Below are 22,742 nucleotides of genomic sequence, written 5' to 3' on the forward strand. Positions count from 1 at the left end.
ATAAAGTCTGTGGACCAATACCAAGCTGCAAGGAGTTGCAAGTGCTTTGGAGGATAGGATTAAAATTCAAAATGATCTGGACAAATTGGAGAAATGGTCTGAGGTAAATAGAATGAAATTCAATAAGGACAAACGCAAAGTATTCCACTTAGGAAGGAATAATCAGTTGCAAACAAAAAATGGGAAATGACTGCATAGGAAAGAATACTGTGGGAAGGGATCTGGGTGTCATAATAGATCACAAGCTAATAGGAGTCAACAGTGTAACACTGTTGCAAAAAAAGCAAACATCATTCTGAGACCTATTAGCAGGAGTTTTGTAAGCAAGACACAAGAAGTAATTCTTCCCTGCTGCATGCTGGTTAGGTCTCAAATGGAGTATTGTGTCCAGTTCTGGGCACCACATTTCAGTCCAGAGAAGAACAACAAAAATGATTAAAGGACTAGAAGATGTGACTTATGAGGGAAGATTGAAAAAACTGGGTTCATTTGGTTGGGAGAAGAGAAGACTGAGAGGGGACATAACAGTTTTCAAGTGCATTAAAGATTGTTATGAGGAGGAGGGAGAAAAATTGTTCTCCTTAACCTCTGAGGATAGAACAAGAAGCAATGGGCTTAAACTGCAGCAAGGGTGGTTTAAGTTGAACATTAGGAAAAATTTCCTAACAGTCAGGGTAGTTCAGCCCTGGAATAAATTGCCTACGGTGGTTGTGGAATCTCCATCATTGGAGCAGATTAGACAAACACCTGTCAGGGATGGTCTAGATAATGCTTAGTGCTGCCTTGTGTGCAGGGAATTGGCCTACAAGACCTCTCAACATCCCTTTGATTCTATGAAATTTGTTGTATCCGAAACAGCAAGGTCTCACAATTAGTTCCATTAGGGTACACCTAGCAGGTATTCTGGCTTTCTCACCCTCCAACTGATGATTGCTCATGTTTCTCTCATCTTGTGGCAGTCAGATTTTTGAAGCATTTGGACAGGTTCTATCCTCATGTCAAGGATCCAGTTCCTTCTTGGGACTCAAACCTGGTATTAGCAAAGCTGATGGGTCCTCCCTTTGAACCCATAGCTACCCATTCATTACTCTGCCTCTCAGTGCCTGTCCAGTGGCAGTCACTTGGCTAGGGGAGGATTGAGTAATGGAATCTAGTGTCTGACTGTCCATGTACAGTGTCCTATGAGGACAGGGTATACCTATGCCTGGATTTACTAAGAACAAATCATGCCAAACCACCATGATTTCCTTCTTTGACAGGATTACTGGTTTGGTGGATAAGGGAGAATGTGGTGAACATAATATACCTGGTCTTCAGCAAGGCTTTTGACGCAATCTCACATGACGTTCTGATAGGTAAGCTAGAGAAATGCGGGCTTGGGAGAACTGCCATTAAGTGGGTACAAAATTAGTTAAACTACAGCAAACAAAGAATAACTATTAATGGAATGATGTCTCAAATGGGATTCCATGGGGATTTCTTCTGGGTCCAGTGTTGTTTAGCATCTTTATTAATTACCTGGATGTAAAAATAGAGAGCATACTGATCACATTTGCAGATGACACAAAGCTGGGGGCGGTGCAAACACTTTGGAGGAAAGAGCTAAACTTCAGAGAAATATTGATAAATTGGAGATCTGGGCTATAGACAACTGAATGAAATTCAGCAAAGACAAATGTAAGGTGCAACACTTAGGGATGAAAAAACAAACGGACAGATACAGAAGAGGGGGATAACTGGCAGCAGCACTGCTGAGAAGGATCTGGGAGTTGTGGTGGATCACAACCTCAACATGAGTCAGTAATGCGATGCTACTGCAAAAAAGTAAATGCAATTTTAGGTTGCATTAACAGAGGCATAGCATGCAAGTCATGGGAGGGGATAATACTGCTCTACTCAGTGCTGGTTAGGCCTCAGTGGAGTACCGTGTCCAATTTTGGTCACTGCTGCATAGAAGGGATGGAGAGAACCTAGAAAGGATCCAGAGGCGAGCGACAAAGATGATCAAAAGGATGGAATGCAATCCATATGAGCAAAGGCTGAAGGAACTGTGTATTTTTAGTTTGGAAAAGAGGAGATTAAGGGGGGACATGATAGCAGTGTTCAAATACTTGAAAGGCTGTCATAAAAAAGATGAGAAAAGTTGTTCTCTCTTGCCATGAAGGGCAGGACAAAGAGCAGTAGGTTCAATCTACAGCATAGCAGAGTTAGATTAAATCTCAGGAAAAACTTCTTAACTGTAAGAACTTTAGTACAGTGGAACAGCTTGCCTAGGGAGGTTGTGAAAGCTCTTTCACTGGAGGTTTCAAAAGGAGACTGGATAGCCATCTATGTTGGATGGTTTAGACATAACAAGTCTGGCATCTTGGCAAGGGGTTAGACTAGATGATCCTTGTGGTCCCTTCTAACTCTGTGATTCTATGCTCTCATTTGAAATTTCTCACCAAAGTGGTGTGTCTTTTCCAACTTTCTGCCTAAGCCTCATGTTCAGAGGGATGGGGAAAACTTGAAACATTAGATGTTAGGATAGGACTAAGCCATTTAGAGCATCACAGTTGAGGGTGCATGCATTGCCCAGACAGTGAGGGGAAAATCTGCCAACCATGAAACGAGGCACGTGTACACCTGTAGTGGAATGGACATATGCAACACATCTGAAAGAAAGTAGTTACAGAACCGGATTAATGACTCTTTCTTATATGATCACATACTATCTTTTTTTCCCGGGACCCTTGCCTCATTCATTAGGCAGGATGGACCTGCTCTGGGAGTGAATCAGGCCTGTGTTGTGAAAGAGGTTGTTATCTATAGGACCCCTGACTCATTTGTTGCAGAAGCTGGAAGATGTATAGTGAATGAGGCAGGGGATTGCTAGAAGAGAAAAGGACGGTCTCATGGTTAAGTTAGCAGAATGCTGCTCTGGAGAATTGGATTCTATCCTTGCCTCTGCCACAGTTCTTGTGTGATGCTTTTCACAGATAGTCACTAATTGTGTTCTCATTTTTGGGTGCCTCACTTGGGTTCCTGGTTTCTGATTCACAGAAGTGTCAAGCATTCACAGCTGTAACTGAAGTTGATGGAAGCTATGATTTGAAATACAAAGTGCCATATAATGCTAAGTACTCTGGAAAAATGAGGTTCTAGGCATCTCCAATTGGGCATCCAAAATTAGTGGACGCTTTTGACATTTAATAGCTCTATGCTTCTGTTTCCCAGCTGTAAAATGGGGAAAATACCCTTTTACCTCACAAGATGTTTGGAAAACACTCAGATACTATAATGAGTGCTACAGAAAAGCCCATGAGGAAATTATTAATTCTGTCTTGGATTCAAGGACTGTGCAGGAAATAAGGCATGTGGCAATATACTGAGCAACAAGGAGAAAACTCTTGAATAAGTGAGCATAGTTCATTCTGTGCACTGGATGAGGCAGGTGCCCACAAGGGAAAAAACTCACGTGATTGCATAACTGAAAACTGTTATCATAAGTCAGCCCTCTCTTGTGTCTGTGCACATGCAACCTTAGTTCTGGCATTTCCTAACTTTTGAGTATTTGATTTTGCAGTGTGTGTGTGTATAGTTTAAATATGAGACAAGAGGACCCCGCACTGTTTAAAGTCTGCATGCTGTGGCTCCGCATCTGGCAGTGCAGTGGTCCAACAGGAGGGGCACAGAAGAAAGTCCAGAGTATCATTCTGTTGAGATTTAGGCATGCTTCCTCATTAGTTGGGATTTTGCCACCTCTACAAGACATATGGCAAGCTAAATGCTGTAAATATAACTGTATATAACCATTATGTCACTCTATACATGTTCTTGATCAGTTTTGCATTCCAGGGAGTGGTGGTGTGTTTTCCACAGAGGGCTTGTTATGAGTGCACCTGGCAATTGAGTACTCTCAGAGAAAGTGAAGTCTGGCATTAGGCATGTACCACAGAGGATTTTGAAAAGGGCATGTACTGTTGGGTATCTTGGTGTGCTGGACTGGGCATGTACTTGAGCAGAGGGGTGGGGGGAGGAATAGGAAAGCAAGTTTATTAAGATTTGAGACTTCTTTTTTCTTAACTTACAGGTATCCTTGATCATCCCAAACATCTCACGATGTTGTGTCGAGCTGCTCTGAGCCCCTCCTTTCACTCTCCTGGACGATACCGCCTCTTCTCACCACAGTCCATCACAGCTGTTTCCCAGCCTCGTAAGTATCCAAGGGAAAGGACTTGTTTCTAATAACACCGGTCAGATGTCTCTCAGCATCTATTATACCCTTATCTTCATGAGTTCCTTCTGCACCACATTGTAGTTAATGGGTTGCCTTTCCCCTTTCTTCAAGATCTACTGGTATCAGAGTGAACTGTAGACAGAGACCTGGATCTTTAATGCAACTTCCTTCCTCAATACAATAATAATTATTCAAGAAAATGCCTGAACTATCACCTTTTCCACTCTAACAAGCCACAACTTTAGTCAAGAAATATTGGTGTTTTCTGTGAATGCTTCTCCCACTTGTTGCCACCACCTCAAGACTGTGTACAACAGTAGTGTCTGTCATGCGTGTCAAATTTCTTTTTTCCTAAACACAGGAGAGATTGAGAAGTAAAAATGGCTATATAGCTCCTTCTCCAATTCCCATAACAACCAGTTCTTCGAGTGGTGGTCCCTACATGTATTCTACATGTGGGTACACACGTGCATCATGCATCTGAATCTGGAAATGCTAACAAGCAGTGTCTGTTGGCTCACATGTGCAGTAGGTCTCCTCATGCTACCGATTGAGGGTGTAAGAGACAATGAGGACCAACACCTCTCCAGTTCCATCTTACTACTGCATCATAGACAGGATACTGAGCTAGATGGACCATTGGTCTGACCCAGTATGGCCGTTTTTATGGCCTGAGTAGGAATCCCATATTCTCTCTGCCGCAACAACCAAAATATCCACTTACCTGTCTCTTTTTCTTGAAATCCCACTCTTCTGCCAAAGAGAAGAGATTTCACTCTCTTGATAGCTGGCGTGCTCTGATGTTCAACTTGCAAAGAACCAAACCAAACAGGAAGTCACCAGGACTTTTTTATTGCCATACCAGAAAGATCATATGGTCAAGCTATTTCCTCTCCAAGGATCTCTGTGTGGGTTTTGGGATGCATCACAGAGTGCTACAGGTTAGTGCACACCTCCCCGCTTCCCCCTTGCCAGAGGTGTGTCAGCTCACTCCACGAGTGCACAGGCCGCCTCTGTCATCCCTGCAGAAGGTTTCACTACAAGACCTTTGCAGGGCAGCCACCAGGAGCTCCATCCACAAATTCACTACACACTACGTGTTAGCTCAGGCAGCAGAGGAATCTACAGTACTGCAAGCATCTTTGCTACCAGCTTCCTTGCACCCTCCTCCAGTCTGAGTACTGCTTGTCAATCATCCATATGTGGAATACACAGAGGGACCAGCACTCGAAGGAGAAATGGAGGTTACTTACTGTAGCTGGAAGTTCTTTGTGATGTGTGGTCCATACCTGTATTCCACTACCCAACCTTCATCCCCTCTGCTTCAGATCTTCTTGAATTTGTGGCAAGAGGAGAAACTGGAGAGGCACAAACTGTCTTATACCCTCGGTTGGGAGCATGAGAAGACCTACTGCACATGTGCGGGCCAGTAGACACTACTTGTTAGACTTTCTGGACTTGGGTGCATGGCACGCATGTGTACCCACATGTGGAATTTAGATAAGGACCACACAGCTCTAAGAACTTCCAGTTACAGTAAATAAAACCTCCGTTTCTCTTTTTTCCCTCCCCACCCCTGGAGACTGAGTCTGTTGACATAAACCATGGCAGTGACACCATATGCTCATCTTTAGATGAGGGATCTTCAACACTACTTAGCAATAAATTACAAATCAGGGTTAGACAGTTTGCATCATAAATTAGTAGTTCCACAACAGAGGTTAACATCATTAATGTGGTGGACAAATGCTCGAAATGTAATGAAGGGCAAGCTTTTTAATTTTCCTCTGCTGCCAGTAATATTTACCACCACTGCATCTATGCTGGCATGAGGAACTCATTTACTGACTAACGTGTTAGTCAGAGCTCATTGGTCACCAAGGGAAAAGAGTCTACATATCAATATATTAGAGCTGAGAGCAATCAGACTGGCTCTAAACTCACTTCTTCAAGTAGTATCCCTACTATAGGGTGCTCCACTGCAGGTGTAAGTGCATCCCTGCACTTCTGATTGGAGATCTTTGGTAGCAGTGTCTGTTTGGCCTGCACATGCACTCTCCCATCCTTGTGGTTTGCCTCGATATTAATTAGCACTGCACAGACGAATCACCTTCATTTTCTTCTCAACCGCCCATGGCTAGAGACAGAGCGATTAATAGTCCATTCACTGATACTTTAGAAATTTGTTCTTAACTGGTTGTTAGTATTTTTCGTCTTAGTCTTATAGAGTTTCCTTTAGTTTTTTTTTTTTTTTTTTATAACAAGGGAAGATAAAAATGTGGTGTTTGGCTTTTTTTGCTTTATCCTTTTTCACCTATTCTGGGGATTGTTCCTTTGCCCGGTTTGCCTGGATTTAAGATGTCTGTCTCCTGCAAAGAGTCCATTCTGGTAATGGACGGGCATTCCTGCTGTGTCTGTTGCCTCAGGGAGAGAGAGATCCCACAGAAGTGTAACTTCTGCCAGCAACCTCACAACTCAGGGCAAATGGTTGCCCACAGAGAGTACTCTCCACATCAACCTCCTCGAACTCAGGGCAGTCAGGAACACTTACGCCCACTTTCTCCCACTGATCAGAGATACACAAACTAAGGTCATGACAGACAACATCATGTGCATGTGCAACTTACATTCCAGGGAGGTTCCAGATCATCTTCCATCTGTGCAGAAGCGCTAAAACTCTGGAACTGGGGCATTTCCCAGGATGTTCTAATATCAACAACCTACCTACCGGGGGTGCAGAACACAACAGCAGACAGTCTCAGTTGCAAGTTCTCACATGACCATGAGTGGGAACTGAACTCAGCAGTATTTCACAGCATATTTTGTCAATGGGGGATTCAAACGATAGACTTGTTCACTACTTACTTGAACAGAAAGTGCCCATGCTACTGCTCCAGAGCCAGCCTCAGACAGCATTCGTTAAGGGAAACTCTCCTTCTACCATGGAATGAGGGTCTTCTTTACACCTTCCCCCAATTCCCTCTGTTGTTTTACGGTCCTGTTAAAAAGAAAAAAAGCAAACATCATACTGATTGCTCCCACATGGCTGAGACAGATGTGGTACCCGTACCAGACACGACTGGCGACATGTCTACTCATCCATCTTCAATGCACTCCTTACATCCTCTCACAGAACAAAGGACACACTCTCCATCCCAACCTACAGATATTCCAGCTCAAGACTTGGCTTCTTCATGATTCCAACACAGAGAGAGCTGCTGCTCCAAGGAGGTACAGGAAGTGTTACTACACAGTAGAAAATCAGCTACTCGCCAGACCTATTTACAGAAGTGGGCCAGGTTTCAGTTTTGGTGCAATTCCAGACAGATTACCCGGACATTTGCCGGTCCCTTCCAACTCTAATATTCTATGATTCTAGCATCCTTTTCTACCTTTGGTACCGATGCAAGTACAGGTTTCAGTACCAACCCAACCGCTGGTACGGCAGCACTCCCTCTCCCCTTCCCCATGGATACTTCATCAAACTTTTGAAGATGTCTGTATAAGGTTCCCCTACCTTCCAACCTCCCTTTTTTGACGTTTACACTGAATGGGAAGCCCCTAGCAGGAAACACATCCAGCTGAGGACCTTCCCTTTGAAGGCCTAAGTTTGTTATGCCACTGATGGGTCTCCTCAATTTCTCAAAGACTCCTAGGTGACATGATATGATCTTTGGGCATCTATATACCTGTGACAAAAAGAAAATACAGTAACTCCCAGATGACTCAACAGTCTCGCTGTGTCTACTATTAGCCCACCAGACATACTGACATCTCCCATCCTCTTCTCCCCCAACTCCCCCCCCCCAAAAAAATCCAGATTTACTAAGAAAGGGCCCTCTTCTACAACAACCTCAGAGTTGGTGACGCCCCTCAAAATGCCTATACTGACCCATTGGTCAAGGGCTGTGAACGACTTACCCCAGATCTTACATTATGCCTATTCCCCCACTCACCTCCGCTCATCTCTATGGGGATTGTCTCTCTCATTTCCTATCTTCCTGGAAGTTCATCACCTGAGACAGATGGATCCTAGAGGTGATTTCTGCAGACTATTTCATCCCATTCAGCTCCTTGCCCTTCCTGTCCCTCTTCCTCATCCCAAATAAAAATGGGGGGTGGAGACCAATTTTGGACCTCATGACTTTAAACATCTCTGTCTGTTCCCAACAGTCCAGAATGGTGATCCTAGAAATGATGATTCCATCCCTGGATCTGGGAGATTAATTTGTTTCCCTCAACTTTCAGTATTCTTATTTTCACATCGCCATTCATCCTTCACACAAATTATTGGTACCTTTTGTGGTAGACAGGAATCACTACCAATGTCACATTTTACCCTTTGGTAAAGACCCTTGGGGCAGTGGAAAGAGCCAAAGTTGCATTGGCCCCAGCAGCCTATCTTCACCAGAAGGGCATAACTGTCTTCCTCCACCTGGATGACTGGCTCCTGAAGGGTGTTTTGCTTCTTGAACTAAAGACAGCAACCAGCAAGGCCCTGTCTCTGTTTCACTCCATTGGGCCTCTGCCTCAATGTGGAAAAGTCTGTCCTCACACCCACACAACATATAAACTTCATCGGGGCCAATCTGGACTCTTCTTTCACCAGAACGTACTTACCCAAGGACAGATTCACCATAATGTCCAACCTTGTTTCAACAATTCATCAGAACCCACCAACCACAGCAAGGGCTTGCCTAAATTTCTGGGCCATGTGGCAGCCTGTGACTCCCTTACCAAGACTGCATTCTGAGTGTTTTCAGGTGTGGTTGAGAACTATCTACACCCCCTCCAAATAGGTGTCCATACCTTGGAAGGTCCTTGATTTTTCAAACTTGTGGAAGGACCCAAGAAAGGTACATGTTGGAGTTCCACTTCTATAGCCTCCTCCTACAAGAGTTATCACCACATACACTACCCTGGTAGGTTGGGGTACATTCTCCCACAGCCTCACAGCTTACGGCAAATGGACTTCTCAGGCGGTGATTTTCCATATCAACATACTGGAGCTCAGAGCAGTTTGTTACACTTGCCAACACTTCCTGTCTCACATCAATGCCCACCTAAGCAGAATAATGCTAGACAACAGGGCAGCAATGTATTACCAATCAACAAAGAGGAGTAAGATCCCAGTCTTTATGCACCAAATCCATAAAACTATGGAACAGGTGCACATCACACTGCATACACACTTCAGCGGTGTATCTGCCAGTCTGCAGAACACTGTGACAGAGTTCCTCTGCAGACATTTCTGCATCGACCATGAATGGAAGCTGAATAACGAAGTATCCCAGAATATGTCTTACCAGGAGTCATCCAGAGAGAGATCTTTGTTACACCATCCGATACAAAGCACAGATGATTCTGCTCAAGTGGAGGGTGTGGTCACCACTCAGTGAGAGAGACCCTAATCATTACTTGGCCTTGCATTCTGCTATATTCTTATCCCCAAATGCTTTTACTGCTCAAGTTTAAAAAACATACATAAACAAGAGAAACTAGTACCCTCCTTGTAATACCATCATGGCTGAGACAGGAGCAGGTTGGCATGTCTCTGCATCTTCCTATCTGCCTTTCCCTGATGCTGACTCTCCTCACCCAGCAGACAGGATCAGTTACCCACCCACCGCCAATCTCTTGGGATTTTACCTCAAGGCATGGCTACTTGATGGCTCTCTGTCATTGAACACGTCTGCTTCCCACTTCAGTCCTGTCAAAGAGCCAATTCCACAATGGGATCTCAACTTAGTTAAATCCCCATTTGAACCAATAGGGTGGTTCCCTTCTTCATTTGTCCCTCAAGACCTCGTTCCTCATAGCCATTATCTCAGCCAGGAGAGTACGAGAGCTTGGAGACTTGATGGCTGATCCATCGTTCCCAGTGTTCGACCACTTTAAGGTGATAATATAGTCACACCCTCGATTCCTTCCTAAAGTTTCTTCGGAGTTCCACATTAATCAGGCGGTTCACCTAGTGGTGTTTTACCCACAATCCTTGCATCGAGAGGACAAACAAGCCGCCATATGCTGGATATTAAGAGCTCTTCCCTTTTATCTCAACAGGTTTCCCTAGACTCTTCATCTCCATTGGAGAATGAATGAAGGGACAGCCAATCTCCACCCAAAGACTGTCCAGAAGGGTTGCAGGATGTATCTTGTCCTGCTACAAAACTGGAGAGTTCACCCACTCAGGGTAGTTGCTCACTTCATTATGGCTTAGTCTATCTCCTTTAAAATGACCCTATTTCAGACATTGCAGGGCAATCACCTGGTCTTCACCATACACTTTTTACCAGCATTATGCTCTCAGACCTGCTTCCAGAGCTGGCATAGCTTTTGGTGATGGCATCCTGTGATCTGTACTGAATCCATTTCCTCAGCATCCCCTCCATGAAGGAGGTACTGCTTGTGAGTCTCCTTACATGGAGCTCCCACAGGGACACTACTTGAAGGAGAGGTTATTTATCTTATACAGTAACTTGAATTCTTTAAGATATGTCCCTATGGGTGCTCCATTATGCTCTGCCTCAGAGTCTCACTGGACTTTCGTGGTTGAGAGGGAACTGGAGTGGTGATGGATCCGCCCCTCCCTGTATACCCTTGTGCCACAGCAAGAGAGTGTCTTAGGTACAGGCATGGACCTGCAGACATTGCTGGATAAAATCTCTGATCAAAAGTGCATGGGTGTGCACACATCCTGATGTGGAGCACCCATAGACACATACATCTAGAATTCAAATTGCTGTACAAGATAATTTATCTGTCCTTCTCCCTGAGGGAAGAGAATTGACTGCAGTGAGAGAATTTGAATACCTACCTAAAAATGGGCATAAGCAGGTTTGAGGCCCAACTTTACTTGGGGATGAGAAGATCAAAATTCTTCCTAGAAACTTGAACAGACTCCTGGAAGTAAGCCTAGAGGTAGGGGCTGGAGATATTAAGCCATTTACTCTATCGGTCACAGTTCTATTGTGGACCAGATCAGTTGGCTGACATTTCCAAGATGTAGTCCTTCAATTTTTACAGAATCCACCAACCTCAGAAAGGGGAGCCTGCAGGGAGTGCAGATTCCTTCTGTTGCTAACCACTGCATGCAGGCTTCCATTAACTGCTTACCCCAGCATAGACCAGTCACAACACTCCAGCTCCTTGAGGTCTCTTGTGTGGGTGGGGGAGCATTTGAGTCTGCCTGCTGATGGTTTTGAAGAAGACTTGAGACATGAGTGCTCAGCAGCCTTGCCAACTAGAGCCAACTGAGTCAGTAGGGGTAGGATGAATACTTGGCCTGTGTGTGAGTAGTGGTTCCTCCCCTGCCAAGTATTTCAGGTATGAACAACTAAAATTTGAAATGGTAGCTTCTCCTCAACTGCTGTCGCGTCTTCTCTGTTGCAGCTCTGCTGACCCCAGTAGTGCAGTGTTAAATGTAGTGTGTGTATTTAAAGTGGTAAACTGTGTGATAGTTACTATGCCAGGCCACCACCTCCTTGCTGTTCCGGGGATTAGCACCTCCAAGTCCGATGCCCCCTTCTGCTACTCGTTCATGTGCCCTGCCACCTCTCTCTGCAACTCAGGGTGCGATCTCTTCACGGCTTGGCCTTCTGGCCAGGTCACAATAGTCCTCCCTTCTGAGATATCAAAGTCCCATTGGACAACTGTCCCAGACGGTCTTCTGCTCCACTGCCCAGGCTGCACCACTTGCCATGTGACTGGTAGGGTAATCTGGGGCTGCTCTGTACTCTGGGTTCCTGTACAAGTGGACAAGTTGGAGAGTGTCCAGCCGAGGGCAACAAAAATGATTAGGGGACTGGAGCACAGGACTTATGAGGAGAGGCTGAGAGAACTGGGCTTGTTTAGTCTGCAAAAGAGAAGAATGAGGGGGGATTTGATAGCGGCCTTTAACTACCTGAAAGGGGTTCCAGGAGGGTGGGGCTAGGCTATTCTTGGTGGTGGTAGATGACAGAACAAGGAGCAACGGTCTCAAGTTGCAGGGCGGGAGGTCTAGGTTGGACATTAGGAAAAAGTTTTTCCCTAGGAGGGTGGTGAAGCACTGGAATGGGTTACCTAGAGAGGTGGTGGAATCTCCATCTTTAGAGGTTTTTAAGCTGAGGCTTGACAAAACCCTGGCTGGGAAGATATAGCTGAGGTTAGTCCTGCTTTGAGCAGGGGGTTGGACTAGATGACCTCCTGTGGTCCCTTCCAACTCTAATATTCTATGATTCTATGAACTGTTTTCTGTTTTCTCTCAGACCTTGTTGCTCTTTCCCTGGATTCCTTTCTACATCTTCTGGTTCCCCATTCTTTGGGTTTACCAACCCAGACTCCCTCTTTCCAGAGAGTAACTGCTGACTACTTAACTCTGTAACCCCAAACACAGATCCCTTTTCCCAGGGAGTGACTGCAGACTACTTCTCTCGCAGCCCATTTCTGCTGCCAACTTCCTGGCTTTATACCAGCCCCACCTATTCATTCTTATCTGGGCTTCATCTTCAACCAGCCTTTCAATCCCTGCCTCTCGCCCAGGTGTAGTCTTCCTGGCCAACATAATTTAACTTGCTCTGCCTTTTGTGGGGTGAACATCTTATCAAAGTTGCCCAGAGAGATGCTGTGAATTATCACTTAACACCGACTTAACAAGGAGCTAACATTGCCCAACTGCCAGCATTCTGTGTTTGACTGAATAGCAGAAACGCCACTTACCATATTCGAGTAATAGGCTGGAAATAAAAGCTGCCATGTGCCTCTCCTGCAGTGTTCATGGTCCTGTTCAGTACGGCATATTTGGAAGGCAAGGAAGATGCTGAGAGAGATTTTCACCCACTACCAATCTGACTGAAGCCCATACCAATTTCTCCCTACATGCAGTGAGAATCCCTGAAACTAATGAGTTACAGGAGGAATGTGTGGATGGTCCTAAGTCCCACATCATTAGAAGTGTGCATCAGTGGTGTAACCTTGGAGCTAGTTTTTTTCCCCAGTATCGCCCAGGACACAATCAGAACAGATATGTTTGCATAGTGATAGAGTAGCAGGTGAGCCATTCATGCTTTGCCTGAAATCATCAGAATTCTCTACTGCAATCTAAAAATGTTGCCTTTCTTCTCAGAGGGAACACTTCAGATTAGTTACTGATTGACATGACTGATACAACAAGCAGGGATTCCTGACAGCCTAATTCACAGGCTGTCCTAGAGGGTTAGCCGGGACATTCTATATTTGTCTTGTACAGTGCTGAGAACGCTGTCAGATTTTAATTGCTTCAGCCCTTCCTGGATTATGTTGTGTGGTATGCAGTGTCATTTTGTTACACTAAAAATCAATTAAATTGGAAAGGGGAGGGTAACACCACTGTTACCTCACAGACTGGGATCTGCTATTAGTGCGCTCAGGAATTGACACGACTCTCGTTCGATAATGACAGAAAGGCTTTAATTACTATACTTATACATATAAAATGAGCCCCCAAACCAAAGGTCCAGTATATTTTAGCTGCAGAAGCAATTATCCTCACCAATGCAGGCAAGAGGCGGTGATGATTTCTCAGCAGCTTCCCCCGAGAGCCTGGATCCGTGGTCTCAGAAGGCAGCTGGGCAAGATGGTAGTTCTTCTCAGTTTCTTGTCAAGAGTGATTCCTCTTCTCTTGAAGCTTGCCTGCTTGCTTATTTCCATTGCTTCTCTTTTATATTCTTCAATTCAATGTTTTTCAAAGCATTTTGCTAATTTACATGAGTAAACACAGGAATTCCAGAAAACAATACAAGAGGGAGAGACCCATGTGCTTTAATTAGTGAAAAGGTGCTAGCCACCTAGATTTGTTCTTTAGCTTCAGTGTTCCACCCTTCAAACAAAGGGGTATTGGGGTTGTTGTGATTAAATTGAGCAACACCTGGGATGGTATCCAGCCATTAGCTTTGATCACAAGGTATTTTGAGAGGTCTGGAGCCATGGAGGTCTAGCACGCCCTGCATTTAACACATTTCTGTTTACTGCATAAATGAGTTACTCCCAGAGGATAAGTTCATTAGGGAAAATGGTCCAGACAGAGAGGCAATTAATAAACAGTTATCTTAATGAAATAACAGACATACTTTGAGAATAGAAAGACAGCATGGGTGTGTTGCAATGAGAAACAATCACATCTTTTCAAAAGGGACTCCAGCCACCATTTCACATATTCTGCAATATGCACTTATTAATTTGGTAGTTTAATTTTATAAGTAGGCCCATCTTAGCTGAAATTTCACAGTCTACAACTACTCCATCCTTTATCTGTCTTTTTATGGAGAAGGCTAATAGCCTTTGAAATATATCCCTAGCAAGATAACTATAGGATAGTTGTTTTTTTCTCTTCTTTGCCAAATAAGAAGTAGAGGATCATGTGACATTTCTCTGTGCAGCGTTCTAGAATAATTAACTCATTAGGATGGCTTGAGAGTCTGTTGTGCTGGAGAAATGCATATTATCTATGTCTTACAGAAATGATTAGCAAGGCTTCCCTCATTTCCTGTAGTGAGATTTACTGATCCATCCTCTCTTCGAGACAGAGGAAATGAATCCACAATATCCATTTAATTTGAAATTGGATGACTCTTATGGTGTGAAACACTGAAACTGCAGGGAAATTAAAAAGGCAAAATGTGGCAATCAGTTCAAGTTTGATCAGGACACCAGACTCAATTTCCTGACTCTTGGGAAAGGGTCATTGGATTTTTAAGGATTAGACAAATTGTTGTATTCACTATTGTACCACTTAACCTAATGGCGGTACTTACCTTTTAGCTTCATGCTGAGACATTGGTTCAGTACTAACTTCGAGAGAAGAATGCCCACCATTTCCTGCAGTGCCTTTGTTTGTTCCTTAGACTTAATCCAAAGGTTGATCCAAGTTACTGTAATTTATGAGCTCTGATTGGCATAAAATTGTTAATAGCGCACGGTAATATAACTGCAAACATTTTCTAAAGTAAGTTGTCTAAGTTGTCATCCTAGTATTTGGGTCAGTAAGCCTCCATGGATGTCTATGTGACCAAATCTGCTCTATATCTGTTTCTTTTGGTTCAGTTAACCTGCACAAGTGGATTCTACATATACTTGGGATAGAAAGAATTATAAAATGCCTGCTGCCTGGGAATCTAAAGCCTAGATTTACACAGTTACTTAGATGTTGATGCTGAGTACAGAGGCCTCTGAACGTTCCTACTGGATCGGTTCATTCATGTGAATTAGGCAGGTGAATACCTGTCTTTCCTAGTTTGTGAATCACTCTAGGGGTTAGGCAGGAGACAGCATGAGTCAGTAATGCACATGTGCAGTGGCAGATACATGAGTGAGTTTGTCTACAGGGTTCAACAAGAATTTTATGAATCACAATAGAGCCAAAAACTGGGCCTTAGGCACTTAAATGCCTTTGTGAATCTAGGCCTGAGTGCCTAATTCAGCTTTTTCAGCATAGAGGCTAATGATGGTAGTGATCCACTTCCAATATGAATGGCTTCTCTGAACATCTGTTGATAGGAATAGTCCACTTTTGTAAAACCCAGAAATAGTGAACTGTCCTGAAAAACATACCTCCACCTACCTAGTGCCAAAACCAATAATAATTAATTAATTAATTAATTAAGTGTCTTCCTGTTAGACTCCCAATATGTCTGTGTTTTTTCCATGTATTCAGAACATAAGCCCCTGGAGCTATAGACACTTAAGCAAGCTGATGGCAACTAACAAAGTTTAAAGTTAAAGCAAATAAAAATAATATAGCCATAACCGCTGAGAGTTTTCTGGGCCTGTCTGTTACCTTGGCACCATGTTGGGCTGTCTTCTGCTCCATTGCAGGATCCTGAAAATGAAGGTGTAGGTCAGGAATTCTTTCCAGCTGAATGTTCTCTGAAGGAGACACTGGACTTGTGGGCCTTGTATTTTGAATAGAAATAATGCTGTAGTCCAGGCACCACTCCAGGGGCCTATTATCTTATTGGAAGGGCATTAGAGGTGCAAATGCCAGATTCTGCACTAAGTAATGTAGAGAAAAAAATGTGATCTCTGCCCAATTCTATGAGCTATCTTCCCACTGGGACCAATGATCCTGCTATTGTAATGGGCAGAAAAATTTCAAAGCCCATCAAGTTGGAGTTTACAGCCAATTCTTCACCCTTCTTAATCTGGATGTTTGTGTATGTTCTTGTACTGTGATATTTGAGCACTTAAACCCATCTCCCCACCACCAGCACCACCAGTTTATGACTCCAGCATCTCCTAGAATGTTCAAGCTATAACGTACATGGCAGAGTGGATAAAAATCTGATTTAAATTAAATATAGGTTTATTTTTTAAAAATGTTTTTGAAATTGACTATCTCTGTTAAAGGACTAACCTTATAATATATTAAAATAATTTAAATTGCATATAACAATAATATTAAGCAGCACATGTTTGCTTAAGTCAAACCACTGAACTGAAGGAAGTTAATGGCTAAGCACTTGAAATCAGAGTTTGTTGAAGTGCTAAACCAGCTTTTGACACCAGTAGCTTCTTCTGGAAGTGCAGAGAGAATATTTTGTTAATTTCATTTTATTTGGCTAGTTCAGCTCAATTACTAGTTCATTAAGATACCAGCTGGAGTTGGAAAAGCAGGAAAGCTTGTTTTCCTCTTCTCATCTATGAATAAAAACAAGGTGTGAGGATGAGATCTTAGTTCTAAAATCTTGAAGGACATGGCGACCACAAACAATCAGTTCCATTTACAATGAATACTTCCTTTATTGCCTAAATCAGTTAGTTTTAAATGCAAAACATTTTGATGAACTTTTCTTATGTATCCAGCCTATTTAAAGTAGTTTTAATTAATTAAAATAAATAAAATACTGTTTTTGTGCATTTTAGTTGATTTAAATTTCCATCCAAATAGAGCTTGACACAAACCACAAGCAAAATATTAATCATCTAGTAAATAAATGCATAATTTACCATTTTTAACATCGTAAGTATAAAAATTAAGAATGTAAATTATGCTATTTAATTGCTTAAATACATATGTATAGCTATGGTATATCCACTTGGTTAGCAAAAAGTAGTACCAAATTTAGTGCAAAGGCTATATTTAGTTGCAAATCAACATGTTTAATGATTACCAACCAGTGAGAATCAGTTTCTTTAGGAAAATAACTAAAAAGTACAAATACGAAACAGATTAAAAATAATTATTTTGATTCCTTTGATTAAATCAGTCCACCCTGCCACATGGGATATTCCCTTAAAGCAAACTGCACAACTAGTTGCCAATGTTTAGCAACTGTCAAAAAAGTTAATAGAATGTTAGGAACCATTAGGGAAGGAATAGATAGTAAAATAGTAAATATTATAATGCCATTATATAAATCCATGTTATGTCCACACCTTGAATACTGTGTGCATTTCTGGTTCCTCCATCTCAAAAAAGATAGATTAGAAATGGAAAAAGTACAGAGAATGGCAACAAAAATGATGAAGGATATGGAACAGCTTCCATATGTGGGGAGATTAATAAAACTGGGACTGTTCATCTTGGAAAAGGGATGACTTGGGGGGAGGGGGAAGCATGATAGATGTCTATAAAATCTTGACTAGTGTGGAGAAAGTGAATAAAGAAGTGTTATTTATTCCTTCTCATAATTTCATTGGGTGATCCCTAGTTCTTGTGTTAATAGGCAGCAGGTTTAAAATAAACAAAAGAAAGTACTACTTCACACAATTCAGTCAACCTGTGGAGCTCTTTGCCAGGGGATGTTCTGAGGGCCAAAAGTATAACTGGTTTCAAAAAATAATAAGATAAGTTGATGGATGCTAAGTTCATCAATGGCCATGAGCCAAGATGATCAGGGATGCAATCCCAGTGCTCTGAATGTCCCTAAGCCTCCCGTTTCTAGATGCTGGGACTGGATGATTGTACTATTCTGTTCATTTTCTTTGAAGCATCTGGCATTGGCCACTGTCAGAAGAGAGGATACTGGGCTAGAAGGACCATTGGTCTGACCCAATATGGGTCTTGTATAATACAGTATACATCAGGCCCTGGAATGACTTGCATTGCAGCTTTCTCGATTACTTGGAAACTGGATATATTCCAGGGACTGGGAAGTCAGAATAGAGTACATGTTGTGGGGTTTTAGTTTCAGGATGGGGTAATCTTGATGGATTAAGGGTGTGGGGGAAGCCCTAAGTGTTCAAAGTTGTGGGTTTGACATTTGGGACTGTGGGATCTCTCTGTCTTTCATGGGGTTGTTTGTTTGTTTTTTGTTTCACTGCAGATTTCCCTGTCCATAACCTGGTGATAAGGAATGAATCTGTCCGTTGCTGGAGCAACATCCCGTTTATCACCATGCCCCTCAGTCGTACCCATGGCAAATCATTTGCACATCGCAGTGAGCTGAAACATGCTAAAAGGATTGTGGTGAAGCTGGGTAGTGCTGTTGTGACTCGAGGGGATGAGTGTGGATTGGCTCTTGGGCGACTGGCATCTATTGTTGAGCAGGTAACTTTATGGCTAAAAAAACTTAGTGCTCCGGCAGTCTGGCAAGTCAATGTCTCCTTAAAGTTTGTATATTAAACCCTAACAGGAGACTTTAACTGCAATTTTTATCAGAATGTGGAAAAACTGAGGTGTCTGCAGAGAGAGAAGATGTAGTAAGGGAGATAACTGGCCTAATATATGTAAAGAGAGAGGAGGAGAACCTGCAGTATACAGAAATAAACCTAGGGGGAGTTCCTGTCTTCAGCTGGAGGAGGAAGGATCCTCAGAGAGTGGGGGAGAATATTTTGCCATGGGCTGAAGTTGGGAGGGAGTATCTCCTGTGCCACTTCATTTGTTGAAAAATGCCTGTGGAGTATAACCCAAGTGAATAGTATTCTATCGGGGCTTCACTGCTGATGTTTAAATTGCTCTGTATGACACCTGGATTACACAGTGACTGGCACTCGATAAATATGAATGTATAATAATTGAGTTAAATAAAACTCTTGCTTTCGTATCCAGTTAAAATTCTGGCTAACAGACTCTCCCAGTTTACACGTATGAGGTTGGTCCTACTTCTGCTACAGGGATTACTCTGATCCTAACAGGCTCTCTTCCGAGGAGTCTGCCGTGTTTTGTGAATCCACCCCCTTTCTCTGTGCCTCACCCTCTGGCCTTTCATTCTAATGACATAAATTTAGTTAAGCTTTCTTGAGGGGAAGATGTTAGCTTTAAAATGCAGTTACTTAGATTGGTGTTGAAGATGCTTATGAAGATTGTGTAAGTTTCCCATGGCCTGTTCCTAAGACTTCAGTAGGGTTTCTCGCCAGTCGCCTGGGCAATGCTTTTTCTTACCCATAAGCATGTGTGATAGACTGGGGAACTTTGCAAACCTGTCTGAGAGAAATATTCAGCACAAGCTTATCTTAAGCAAAAGGAAGGTAATAGGATAGACTCAAGAGGCAATTGGGTAAGAAGGCAGCACTGACATGTCAGGATCTGTATTAGAGTTCGTGTACCAGGGAGGGAGTAAGGTCTTCTGGGTCCCTTGGCTACGTGCATGTTTTCCTTTGGAAAAGACTCTGGAAGGCCTCTTATTTTATACATGCACCAGGACTGGATGGGATCCATACAGTAATTTGCTTGTGTTGCCTGAAATGAAACGGAGACCTAGCTGTAGACGGACAGATCTAGTGTGTACTTGATGGGTGGTGTATAAACCCCTGCCGCATCAAGGAAGCATATGGTACTTGACTTGTGAAAGGAACTAGTGCAGTGGTCCCCAAACTTTTAATGGGGCACCCCCCTTGCCTTTGTCTGTACTCCCCCCCCCCAGGAGCTTGGGCTGGGAGTGGGGCCACAGTCGGAGTTGGGGGCCAAGACTGGGGGAAGAGCTATGGCTGGGCCGGGAGCCAGAGGCTGGGGCCAAGAGCACAGTCAGAAGCAGGGCTGTGGCCAAGTGTGGAGCTGCAGCCAGAGGCCCTGGGGCAGGAATGCAATTGGGGCCACACCTGGAGCCGTGACTGGGAGCAGAGCTGCAGCCGGAGGTGTATCCAGAGCAGAGTGGAGCTCAGTGGTACGCCTTCCCCACCCCGTGGGGCTCGCCTTGCCCGCCACACCCCAATGAATGTTCCTCTGTGCCCTTTTAGTGGCGCACACTCCATAGTTTGGGGACCTCTGAACTAGTGGATCAGGTGCTGGGTGATGGAAGGGGCAAAGCGTAGTGCATTTGCATGTTATAAGAGAAGACAGATTCTCTACATCTCAGATGTAGTATTGCTATTTAAAAATGAACTGTGGGCATGGAAGGTTTGGTGACGGCATATAGGCTGCTAGCCTTTAGGCTCTTCTTAAAATCACAGCAACTCTGATTGTGGGCAAACTGGATAGCATCTGAAATTTGTCTGGTGGCTTGATTAGTTCAGGTACTTGCATTAGAAAAATTGCTACCAAGATGGGGTCAAATATAGAAAGGGCCATAAAGGTTCCCTCCTAGGAGCGGGGCATCTTACACTGTTACTTCCTTACTGTATATATTCTTTGGATAAGCAGAAGACTTCAGTCTTCAGGAATTGATGAGGCACAAAATGTTCTTAAAATATACAAAGAGGGAGACCGGAATCAATAAGCTAGCAACTGTCCCGCTCTAGGGCCTGATCTTTGCATTGATTCTCCACACATGTAGGTCTCAATGCTGCAGAATCAGGGTCGGGAAATGATGATAGTCACCAGTGGTGCTGTGGCTTTTGGAAAACAGCGATTACGCCATGAGATCCTGCTTTCTCAAAGTGTGAGGCAGGCCCTTCATTCAGGACAAAACCAGCTAAAGGACATGGTGAGTGGCTGAGATACTCATCTGCTTTCCTATTACATGTTGGGCTGAGGCTGCTTACATCCCTCCCTGTCAGTTGGCTGACAGCTGTGTTCTCTAATTTTTGAAGGCTATTCCAGTCTTGGAAGCACGAGCCTGTGCAGCAGCTGGGCAGAGTGGACTGATGGCTCTATATGAGGCCATGTTTACACAGTACAGCATTTGTGCAGCTCAGGTAAGGCACTGCGCTTGCCCTGGGCTGTGGATTGATACTTTGGTGCATCCCTTGGTACATATCTTATTAGTTCTAGAAGGACCTGTTCTGTTCTATTAACTGTCTTCCTTGATTTCCATTGTCATTCCATTTCTGAGAGGTTTAGAACTTGGTGTAAATGATATTCCACAAAGGAACTTGTTCTGGTAAATGTCTCTTAAATACATTTTATGTTCTAGTTAAAGAAAAAACACTTTTTTTTTGCTGGCTTTGGTCACTTTTTTAAACAATTGTCTATCCCTACCTTCTGGTTGGTGGCCCTAGAATAGGCCAAAGAGATGGGGCGGATGATCCAGAGCAAAGCTCTGAGGACTGCAAACTAGAGCTGTCAATTAATCATAGTTAACTCAAGCGATTAATGCAAAACAAATTAACTAGATTAAAACTGTGATTAAACGTGCCTATTGTTTTAATCGTGCTGTTAATCAATTTAAATTCATTGTAAATAGTTTTGGATGTTTTTCTTCATTTTCAAATGTATTGATTTCAATTACAACACAGAATACAAAGTGTACAGTGCTCACTTTATATTTTTTGTTAAAATATTTGCATTGTAAAAAGATAAACAAAAGAGTGTTTCAATTCACCTCATATGAGTACTTTAGTGCAATCTCTTTATCGTGAAAGTGCAACTTACAAATGTAGAATTATTATTAGGGCTCGCAATTAATGCATGCAATGAACTCAAAACAAATGAATGTATTATTTTTTTAGTGGGCATTAATCACATACCTCTGGAGATGGACTTGGCAGTGGCCAGGTGGGGAGGGAGGCACTGGCTGCAGCAGTGAGCAGGAGGCAGCCCTGAGCAAGAAACTCTAATATCCAGACCAGATGCGTAGATCACCAAAATGCCTCCTGACTCCTCAGAGCTGGTCTCGCGCCCCCTCTCCCCATGATAATCTATTGATTTGTTTTACTTGAGGGGAGGGTAAGGGCAATCAGCAGCAGCTGCGAGGATGTGAAGCAGGGAAAGGGCTCTGTGGAAGTGCTGCTGCAGGAACTCCCCCCGGCTCCCCTCCCGTGACTCTAAAAGTCTCCCCTCCCCATACACCCCCATGCTGTACTAATCAGTTGTGACCCTGTCCTGTAGTCTACTGGTGATGTGGGAGAGGCAATGGGAAAGATGACCCCTGCACCCTGCTGCCTGCACCATCCCCTCCCTGCTGTACAGTACCAGCCTTAGGTGTGGGTGAGGGGTCTAGCACCTAGGGCTCTGTGCTCAGCAGAGCACTGGTGCATGCTTGGGGCAGAGGTACCCCTTCTTCTCCTCCATTGATGCTCCCGCCCCCACCCTCGCCGCCATCCATGGAGCCGCCCTGGCCAAGCTGCTCCAGACTGGGAGCCTGCCTCCTGTCTGCTCGGGGGACTGATATTGGGGTGTACCCCTCCCCCCTGTGTATCCAGTTGTTGCTGAGTTGGGATCGGGGAACAGAGGAGGTCTGTTTGCTTCTGC

General features: G+C 43.6%; 1 protein-coding gene across 4 annotated transcripts in view; it reads left to right on the top strand.

Annotated features, from left to right (window-relative positions):
* Positions 1–22,742, top strand: part of ALDH18A1 (aldehyde dehydrogenase 18 family member A1) — a 105,376-nt gene that overhangs the window by 27,736 nt on the left and 54,898 nt on the right. For 3 of the 4 annotated variants that reach the window (XM_067536991.1, XM_067536992.1, XM_067536990.1), the window contains 4 exons: positions 4,073–4,195; positions 18,499–18,722; positions 20,887–21,036; positions 21,143–21,247. In XM_067536991.1, coding sequence (XP_067393092.1) covers positions 4,102–4,195; positions 18,499–18,722; positions 20,887–21,036; positions 21,143–21,247 — 573 coding nt within the window. In that variant the 5' untranslated portion in view covers positions 4,073–4,101. Of the gene's footprint in view, positions 1–1,019; positions 1,356–4,072; positions 4,196–18,498; positions 18,723–20,886; positions 21,037–21,142; positions 21,248–22,742 lie in introns of those variants that run through there. The other variant, XM_067536993.1, reaches the window with a different exon arrangement.

This window comes from Emydura macquarii, unplaced genomic scaffold (genome assembly GCF_026122565.2).
Source record: "Emydura macquarii macquarii isolate MOO-44397 ecotype Brisbane River unplaced genomic scaffold, CSIRO-AGI_Emac_v2 contig_3692, whole genome shotgun sequence".
In the NCBI taxonomy this organism is placed as follows: Eukaryota; Metazoa; Chordata; order Testudines; family Chelidae; genus Emydura; species Emydura macquarii.